The 10654-nt window shown below is 44.3% G+C and overlaps 1 protein-coding gene across 2 annotated transcripts; it reads right to left on the bottom strand.

Annotated features, from left to right (window-relative positions):
- Nucleotides 1-645: 645 nt before the first annotated feature.
- Nucleotides 646-6929, bottom strand: LOC125517507 (GATA transcription factor 20). 2 transcript variants are annotated; one of them, XM_048682717.2, is made up of 7 exons: nt 6307-6929; nt 6126-6212; nt 5933-6045; nt 4300-4428; nt 3753-3858; nt 1815-1886; nt 646-1044 (listed from the first exon to the last, which is right to left on the bottom strand). In XM_048682717.2, the coding sequence occupies exons 1-7, from the start codon at nt 6811-6813 to the stop codon at nt 904-906; spliced, it is 1155 nt and encodes a 384-aa protein (XP_048538674.1). In that variant the 5' UTR covers nt 6814-6929; the 3' UTR covers nt 646-903. The 2 variants fall into 2 exon arrangements, with proteins under 2 accessions (XP_048538674.1, XP_048538673.1); XM_048682716.2 differs by having other exon boundaries at nt 646-1047; nt 6307-6928.
- Between the last annotated feature and the right edge of the window lie 3725 nt (nt 6930-10654).

Raw genomic sequence — 10654 nt, 5'->3', positions numbered from 1 at the left:
GAACATGGTGCTATTATTCTCTTTTTGTTGTGAGCTACGGCATTGTGCATCCCCGCTAGAGTCAGAACTAGCTGCTTATTTGGAGGGCATCTCCCTTGCTTCCCAGCGGTCTGTGTTGCCTGCCAATTGTTATTCAAATGGATTACCTCGACGTGGTAAAGCTGATCAAGGAAGGAGTGGATGACCAACCGAAGCATATGATGATGGTTTGAGAGATTGTTGCTCTTCTTCAGGATCTTGATGAATTCTTAATCAAGCATGTTAGGAGAGAACAAAATGTTGTAAGTCACCTTTTAGCTTTGGTCGAATTAAGAAGCACAAAGCAGTCTCGCTTCGATCAAGTCGGACGAGGTCCCGACACGATGTAATGCAGACTTGGCTGTTGCTTGATCAATGAATTCACCCTTTCCTCGCCAAAAAAAGAGGGGGTCCTTTCTTTTTGGATATGGACGGTGGAGACGGTGATCTTATATTTTTATTTCCCTGCAGACTCAGCTGTATGTCCAGCACCAGGGGAGGAATGTCGTTCTGTATTTATTTTTATTTTTTAAACATAAATTCTGCACTCAGCACAGAGCACAGAACTCAGTAAGAAACAGCAGGTTGCTTCAGCATGGGTTAAAACGACTACTTTGATATCATCTGTAAATAACAACAGGCCACAGGGCATTCACATTGGACTCAAACAAGAAACATAATTGTTATATAGCCACAACAACAGCGGTAAGCACGATTCCATCAGATAAAAACAGCAGCTCTTTAAACCCTAGACGACACTAATACCAACAGCCTAACTCTCAGGTTATATTACAAGCAGTTTTCACCTACACAGGAAGTTCACTCTCAAAGAGGATGGCGCTCCTTCATCCATCCACCATTAAAAACAAGCAGCAATCCCGCTCATCATGTCGAAGAACCATGGTCGTGACCGTTGGCATCGGTCGCTGGTGCTGGGTTTTGTTGCTCGGCAAAGGGCACTATGGCAGCATTTCCATTCTGCTGAGAGAGGGTGCTTCCATTCTGCTGAGAGAGGGTGTTTCCATTCTGCTGAGAGTGTGAATTCAAGCGTTAACCACCAGCTCATTCATAATATCAAAATCGTCGGAAGGATTAGGTGTAGGTTGGAAAACGGATTCCTAAGTCGTAACAGGATGGTGGAGATACTTCTAACATAGATCCTCTATACTTGCTGCTTGAAATGGGGGTATCTAACATTTTTATGGCATCGGAAGAAGAAAAAGGCATATCACCTTATGTGCTTCGGACTCTTGGTGCAAATATATGGTTACAAAATCAGACATTTTGTCGGTGTTAACCAAACCAATGTTTAATAAACAATGGATTCCATAAAAACAAGGCACCCATTCATGTCACCCAATTTTTCAAATGGGCTTCTGGAGTCAATGATGTATTGAAAGAGATCAAGATTAGTTAAGATTATAACATAAACCGATGATCCTCTTTTTCTATATTCCATTTTCCAGGACACGGGAACCATAATTTGTTTTATGTCCTGTTATGTACGTACTTGTTAATTTTAAATGACTGAAAATACGTTAACCAATTTTTACTCAGTATTTTCAGAAGTTTCAGCCATTGCTTAGTATTGGGACCATTGTTAAGATGGACATCATGCAAAATACAATCCTTTCTCAGATAATTATATAAGATATGGACTCAACTCAATTTTTAAGAAAGAACAAATAATCGCTTCAGCTTATAGGGAAAGTCTAAACCAAGCATACTCATCCTGAAGTTTAAACCAAGCATACTCAGTATTTTCAGAAGCAGCTAATAATAGGTAAGAGACTTACACTATCATTTGGACCTGTTGACACCATTTGAAGAGATGGGGGAGTAGACTTTGATAGGTCCCTCAACATGCCCTATAGAAAATAAACATGGAAGGTTAGCAAGTCGTCTGGCATAGTGGCATCAACTTCACATAAAGAGGAGAACTGGGCTACAGCCCAGTGGTGGGTGTGAAGTTCTGTCACCCCACCCTCCAAGGTTCGATTCCTGTGATGTGAATTAATTTCTCTGAGTATTTTACGGAGTGGAAAAGCTGGTGCCACGTTGTCTTCTTCAAACAAAACCATGAGACTCCTTCCCAAGGGGTCTCTTTTAGAATTCACAAAGGGGTTATACAAAAAAAATTACATGCACATAAAATTTTCATTTGCGAGGTAAGGTGCTTGAATCCAATAATACATGAAAGAGAAACTAAGCGATGCAGAATTTAGACATCACCAACCTTCTGTGTAACAGATCATTTATGGACCGCCGATATTTTTTCAAATAAAAATAATGATTAACCCATAAAGCATTATTGACAGGTTAATTTGCTTCACTTGTATAAAGTGCTGAGAAGAAAAATACTCTTTAACTCCACTACGAAATACACTCAAATGGTAACACCTGTTATTTGTCGAGCATTTTTCCACAGCAGAGATTAAATACAACCAAACATGCACACCATCCAGGATGCATCTAGATTCATTACAATCATCTAGATTTTTTGTTCAGTAGAATTTAATCTAAACTAATGTTAGAACTGTTCGTTTTTACAGAAAACAAGGAACAAACTAGATACTAAGCGTTCTAGTGCCCTGAACTTCACCAATATGATATGCAGCAAACAGAAAAGGACACAGTGTTTTACGGCCAATGAATCATTGTGTAGATACATAAATAGATCAAGATATTACCCCGCCCGTTGCTGCGGGAATTGATTGCAATATATTTCATTGATTTGATTGTCTGAAGCTTCCATCGTCGAATTAATAATATATGAACTAAAGCTAAAAAAAAATATTATATACTGTATTTGGTTATTGCGTAGTCTGAAAATATTTTGAATATAAATGGCATAACGTAATGGAAAGCTTTTTTTCATACATGTTGAGTGGACCTTTGATGAAGTGGCATGTGTGGTGAGGTGGAAGGTGTGCATGAGATCAACTAATAATGGAAAACCTTTTCTCATGCATGAAGTGGTGGACCTTTGATGAGGTGGCATGTGTGCATGTCAAGATATAGAGGTAGTGGGGATGAACTATTTAGGTATATAGGATAAGTTAACCAAGTAGTAAAATAACCTATGTATTAATTAATTGATAGTGAAGTGAGCCGTTTCAACACAAAGGACCCAACAACAACAAAGCCTTTAGTCCCAAACAAGTTGGGGTAGGCTAGAGCTGAAAGCTGAAACCCATAAGATCTCGCAACCAACTCATGGTTCTAGCACATGGATAGCAAGCTTCCACGCACCCCTGTCCATCTTCGGTGATACTCCAGTCCTTCAGATCTCTCTTTACGAACTCCTCCCATGTCAGGTTCGGTCTACCCCGACCTCTCTTGACATTATCAGCACGCTTTAGCCATCCGCTATGCACTGGAGCTTCTGGGGGCCTGCGCTGAATATGCCCAAACCATCTCAGACGATGTTGGACAAGCTTCTCTTCAAGCGGTGCTACCCCAACTCTATCTCGTATATCATCATTCCGGAGCTGACTGTTGATAATTCCATTATACAGCATGATCTAAAAGTTATTCTGTCTATTCAACAATATATTTCCCGCATGGATACCTACTTTGATAGAATCTATCGAGTGAGAAAAGAATAGTACGATTACGTAAACTAATACTCCAATTTGTGTCCCACAGATATTGTGAGATGGAGGTAGTACACTATATGCTTCTATCCTCAATTAAATTGATATGCAACAGCACTAGCAAGTATTTACAAGTACCTTATTTGCCCACATGAGGCCGCAAGCATTGCATAATGTTCTTGGCCCTTCAGGTCCACGACGCATCATAGGTGTATTATGTGCATTAGTACCACAGTGATGGCATCTGAAAGAATTTGAAAGAAGTCAGCCATCGGTAAAATTCACAAATAAAATCCTATGTGTTTAAGAAATCAAAAGGTAAGATCTAACAGATACCCCATATGGAAAGAAGCATCTGTCCATGTATGCTAGGTGTCAGATAATACCTTCAGTCCATGTCAAACTTGCTTGCACAACTAACAAAGTAAGCAAATCTGAATATCCCAGGGAAGATGAGCTAGGCAAAAAAAAGGTACTGGTATATACTATTATGTGTACCAGCCAGCTCTATGAATTATGTGCCATAAATTGTGTTTCTTTGTGGGACCTACAGTGACATACTAGAGCATTTAATTTCAAAAACAGCAATGATCGCACAGAAGGCATCTTTCAGAGCATCCAGAAATATTGCTGGATAACTCAAATACATTCCACTAACTCAGCAAAATACATTTCATCAACTTACGAAGCAGCAGACGGAGGTCGACCTTCCACTGATCCCCAATTTGGGGAGCCATCTGCAGTTGCCAGTTCAGATGTTCCGTCATCAGGTTTTGGTTTTGAAGATGTAAATTGGCCTCTATTACGCTGCATCCTATAAATACATGGAAAATATGGAAATGCATCAATAGTGTCTGTGCATAATCAGTGCAGAAGTAACTTAGACAACAAGCAAAATATAATCTTATCTAAATCAAAGAATGTTAGTATCAGAATACTAGGTAGTTTTTTTTTCAGTAGTATCATATCATAGAATCACGATACTTTTTATAAAACTACAATTGGTATATATAATAAATAAAATGCTCATCTAACACAAATTATAGGACAATACTGTAGTACTCCCTCCGTCCCAAAATTCTTGTCTTAGATTTGTCTACATACGGATTTATCTATTCACATTTTAGTGTTAGATACATCCATATCTAGATAAATCTAAGACAAGAATTTTGGGACGGAGGGAGTATATGCTAGAATTGCATTATACTAATACCATGCACGAGATCAATCCCAAACTGATGAAGTACAAATTTTTAACCCGACCAACACAACACAACAAAATTGTTTTAATAGATGCAGCGTCTATGTTTTTTTGCTGAATGCAGCGTTCACATTAATTTCACTACAAATTCATTTCTGGAAAATCATTTACTCTCTCATTCAAGAGATGGAGAACATGGCGTCTAATGAATGCAGCCCAACTAAAAAAGCGCTGATAGATGTATGATTAAGCGTGCCTAGGCGCTAGGCGACAGCAGAACTCCTAGCCTTAAGCATGCCTATGCGTGCGCTTAGGCGATATAGACTCTATGCAGAGGCAAAATTAGGAATGTACACCTAACTCTTTTTTGGATCTTGCGCACATGAATGTACCTAAGTGGGCTTCTACTAAGAAGCTGAAGCCCAAGGTCTTCACAGGGTTTGTGAGGTGACTATGCAGGAGCAATAGACGAGAGGTCTAGTGCCCACCTCGACTAGAACTAGACATGCTTATAATGTTTTATGTGGCCTTGCTTAACCCACCATTGCAAAGCATGGCCAGGCCTTGCGGTTTTGTTCCCATAGATAGTGGTACCACAGTCCACACATAGTTCATGTGCGCCAATCCTAGCGATTCTACCTGTGGGAATGTAGTGTAACAATGATAAGGTGGAATTGCAATACATGATAGTGATACACTACAAATCATTTGGCTCTGGTAAGAATGTAGAATCACAAGATAGTATGATACTATGATATGACCCTGGAACCATATCAAAATCAATAAGTGCCACACTAGTATTACAACTGAGTGAACTGACAAGAATCATGGCATACCAATGATATTTGACACGGTACAAACTAACAAGGCAAATGGAACAACTAGAGGCAATTAATTAATCTTTATACTGAACAGAGTTTGTTAATAAAAATGCAGTGGATGAGCATATGTTCCCAAGAAAACAACGGCAAAATAATACGCGTAAGGGATGTAACATATTTAAATGTATGCCATCAAATTTTGCCTTAATAACCTTTCAAGACATAATATGACTGCAATTTCCCAGACAACATTTCAGACATAACGATTGGAATTCCCAGCCAATGACTACACCAACCTTAGTGCAACTTCCTTGCGAACTGTATACCGGATCTTCTTATCAAAGTTCCGCTCTTTCCGCTTCTCCCTAAACCTCATCAACGATGCCACCCGGTGTGGAAAATTCAACCTCTGAATCATAGTAAATTCAACCTCTGACGCATGTGAATCATCCAGCACATAGAATATTAACTGTCATCACTTGTCTCAACCTTACTGTATGGAGTAGATGATGATGCTCCGGCACCCATGCCTGGGTTCAGCTCCCTTCCCCCTAGCAGCAAAAGCACAGCTTGCACCTGCGACAGCAATCAAAGACTACTGAATTACTTGCGAAAGAGGCAGAGGAGACAAAATTATACTACTACTACTTGCAAACGGCAAGAGACGGACCTTATCAGGGGAAACAGAGTCGAACACGTAGACCTCGCCCTGAAATGAAAGAGTGAGCTGGTTACCCGTGGTGGGCGGCACAATCGCAGAGACCATCGCGCCGTGCGGGTCCAACGGTGCGCCGGCCGCAGCTGCAGCAGCCGCCTGTGCCGCGGCCTCGGCGTCTATTGGGACGGACTCCCCGTTGCCGCCGTGCTGCCCGTCCCCCTCGCCATCGTCGTCGTCCTCCTCCATCTCCTCCTCTTCCTCCTCTTCCTCCTCCTCCTCTTCCTCCTCCATCTCCTGCTCCTGCGCGTGCTCGTACGCGTTCATCGCCTCCGCCTCGGCCGCGACGGCCGCGATGGACGCGTTCAAGGCCTCCGCCTCGGCAGCCACGGCCGCGAGGTGGTCAATCACGGCGTCCGCTGCTGCGGGCGCAGCGGCGGGCGCGGGCGGGTCCTCCGCCGGCTTCGGGGGGCGCTCGGGGCCCCGGCGTGGCTGGTATGGCTTGCCGTCGTGCTGTGCCATGGCGAGGGACCGGATCGGACCGGATCGGACGACGGGGATGGGGGTGGGGAGGAGGGTGTGATAACCCTAGGATCGCGATCCGATTTTGGTTTGGAGGGTGGAAATGGACACGGGCTGAGAGGTGCAGGGAGCGCGAGCGGTTTTCGGGCGGATCTCAGCCGTCCCGTCTCTGACAAAGGGTCGACCGGTCGAGTCCCATTCCAGGGTTCAGATATCTTCCAATTTTTCAAACATCCTCTCTTTTTCAAATCCAAACTTCTCTTTTTTTTTTCCAGGGAAATCCAAACTTCTCTATCTTTATTGATAATTAGCAAACATTATCTTCTCTAACAAAATATACACGGATTAATATACAACTGCATGATTAGGTCCATTAGGCCCTATTTGGTTTCAAATAAGTCACCAACTTATAAGTCGAAAAGTGCAAAAAGTGACTTATTTTGCCAAACGGACCCAACTTATAAGTCACCCCAACTTATAAGTCATAAGTTGCTCCACCCCAACTTAAAACTTATAAGTCATCTCCTTTTACGTGGGTCCTATCACCTTTACATTAAAAAACAAGATGGGAAGGTGTGCTCATGTGACTTATAAGTCAGATGACAACCAAACAAACGTGACTTATAAGTCACTGATTTTAAGTCACCTGACTTATAAGTCAGGTGAATTATTGGAACCAAGTATGCCCTTAAGCTCAATCTAGCATCTAACCTTAATCTAATCTGTTCTCTCATATGCATTTAGTAATTTAGATTGACCGATTGTACTCCACGCATCCCAAATCCCTACAATTACGCAAGGAACAAAAAGGGAATTGATCGCAATCGGATCCCTTCATTTTTGTGTGTTGCCTTGCTCATGCTCGCTCAAAACAATTTCCCCGCGATCCATGCCGCCTGCCTCTACCCGTCGGACGCTCCCGCCCGCTTGGCTAGAGACATGCATCACCTGCCATTTTCTCGTATTCATGTGCTCCATGCTAAAAAAAAGGTTTGCTGACGAAAAAGGTGTGATTTTTCTTCGTCCAAAATCACATCCCAAGTTTGCATTTCATGTTTGTAGTAAAAAAAGAATGCATGGTGATATATTCATGTCTTAGAGACGTTATGGCGGTTTAGCCATCCATCGGGGGAGGAACATGCCTACTTAAGAGAGACTAGTGTGTTGGAAAGTTTTTGCATTAATATTTCATTTCAGTCGACTTTGACAATTCGACTAGAACCTACGACGACATTGCACCTATCAATTGTTAAACTAACTTTGAAGTTGTTATTAACCAAGCGGGATATGATACACCAAACTACAAAGGTTTAATCCTTCGGTGCAACCGATAACAAGTAGTACTACTTTTGATCCAAAATAAGTGTCGCAGTTTTGAATAGTTCAAAACCGCGACACTTATTTTGAGTCAGAGGTAATAAGATTTATGGATATCAATATGAGTATTGCGAATATGGATGGATGATTGATTAACTTGAGGTTTTGACGAGTGGTTCGCATGTGGCCGTTGGATATATCCGCTTACATGAAGTTGCAACAATGACGAAACAAATCTCAGGGTTTAGAAAATGCCATAATGGTGGTATTTATGGAGGGTATAGAGAAACTTAGTTGCTTCATCTGAATTAGGAAGATGCCCCCCTCCCCAAGTGCAAGGGTTGGTAGCGAGCAGTAGTTTTCCTCAAGCAGATGACCTTAAGGTGTATCAGACCAGTGGGAGTTGCAGACCAACCAATTATCAGTACATGCACACATAGATACAAAACTTCCTTGGTCCCCAGCGAAATTAGTGAGATTGTTAGTCTCACTAGCTTTCTAGTTACAAGGATTAAATGCATGGGTGTATGGAAGATTGATTGCAACAAGAAAAAAAAAACAAGGAATTGTAAAGAGAGTGTTGATCGAGGTTGTAAGAAATAGGAAGAACAATGGACCGGTATCCATAGCTTCACTAATGGCTTCTCTCCTGTAACGCCCGGATAATTAAACTACAGTGATTCCCCGCTAATGATGCCACGTCACCACGGTTACTGTGGTAAACTCTCGATAGTTCAGAACCGAAACAAGTTCAAAATTCAAATAAAAGAAAACAATAAAAGTTTTCAAACATTAAAATAAAAATGTTCGGTTTGCACTAAATATTACATAGATAATTATGGTGTAGAAGTTACAGTTTTATAAAATGCATAAATATTTTAAATTGAATTAAAACAGAAAGGAAAAGAAATAAAAGAAAAAAAAAGAAAATACAAAACAGAAAAGCTAAAACCTAAAGCTAACAAAAAAAAAAGTGAAAGAACCCTCTCCCTGGGCCGTGGCCCAACTGGACCAGCCCACTGGCCCAGACCGGCCCCCACTCCCCCATAACCCTACCCCCCCCCCCCGAAACCCTAACCCCACCCCGTCGCTCCCAGCCGCCCCACTCCCCCCCACTCGCTCCACTCCCCCCTGCCCCTTCCCCGATCCAGATCGGATCGGGGGCGTTCGCCGCCGCCGCCCGGATTCCACGCCCGGAGCCCCCCCCCCCCCCCCCCCCCCCCGCCGGACTGCTTCCTCCCTCCCCGGCCTGCCCCCTCTACGCCGTCGTCTCGCCTCCTCACCTCCTCCTCGTCCCGAGCCGAGGCCGCCACTCCGGCGCCGCGCCCTCGACCCCGTCGCCCCGCCGCACTCGTCGCCGGCGACCCGAACGCCGGCCCCTGCCCTCGTCCTCCCGCCCTGTCCCCGCTCCCTCGATAGCTCCCCTGTCGCGCCGACCGCGCCCTCGACGCCCTACGCCGCCTGGAACGCCGCTTCGCCGCCCGCCTCCTCATCTCCTCCCCGCCACCCGACGTGCTCGACGCCGGCGCTGCCTCGCCACGCGCCGTTGTCGGACCCCGCCGGAACGCCTCCTCGACTCCACCGCTCCCCGCCGTCGCGTTCGCCCTGCATCGGGCCTCCCCTGCAACGCGGGTGAGGGACCCCACCGACGATCCCCCTCTCAATCCTTTCGCCGTAGTCGCCGTTCGCGTCCTCCCGTTGCTGCGTCCGGTGCCCTGCTCCGTGCACGACCAGGCTGCGCCCGCGCCGGCCTCCGCCCCGCGCCTGCCGTGCTGCCCTGGCTCCGCTCGCCCGCGCAACCCTCCCTCCGCCTTGCCGTTGCTGCTACGGCCGGCGCCCGACGGCGCGCCGCGCCACGCGCGCCCCGCGAGCCGTGGTTGCCCCTGTGCCACAACCTCCCCGCGCTCCGGCTGTGGCCACGGCCACCGACGCCAGGCCACGCGCCCGCCCCTTCGCCCGTTGCCCCGCGGCGCCCTATCGGGCTGGCGCTCGTCGCCCGTACCGCCCGGCGCCCAGCGCCCGTTAGGCCATTCGGGCCACTGCCAAACGGGGCCCACGCCCCCGGAACAAAAAAAGAAGAAGATTAAAAATAAATAATAATAATAATAATAATAATAATTAATTATTTAATTAAGGAATTAATTAAGTTAATTAATTATAATTAGATTAACCCAATGATTAATTAACCTAATTAACTACTGTTAATTAATCTAATCAATTAGTTAGGTTAATTAAACCCTAATTAACATAAACAGTGTATGACAGGTGGGTCCCACTAGACCCACTGGTCAGGTTGACCAAGTCAACAGAGTTGACTGCTGATGTCAGCATGACATCATGCTGATGTCATTAATCTGTTTTTCGAATTAATTTAAATAATTAATTAAATTCCAGAAATTAATAAAATCTTTAGAAAATCATATCTTTTAATCTGTAACTCGGATTAAAATATTTTCAACATGAAAATTGCTCAGAACGTCGAGACGAACTCGGATACGCAGCCCGTTCGTCCGCCACGCATCCC

The sequence above is a fragment of the Triticum urartu genome, chromosome 7A, assembly GCF_056163025.1.
Source record: "Triticum urartu cultivar PI428250 chromosome 7A, HENAU_Tu73, whole genome shotgun sequence".
Lineage (NCBI taxonomy): Eukaryota > Viridiplantae > Streptophyta > Magnoliopsida > Poales > Poaceae > Triticum > Triticum urartu.
Note: the sequence above shows the minus strand (reverse complement) of the source record. Positions and strands in the feature narration are given on the sequence as shown.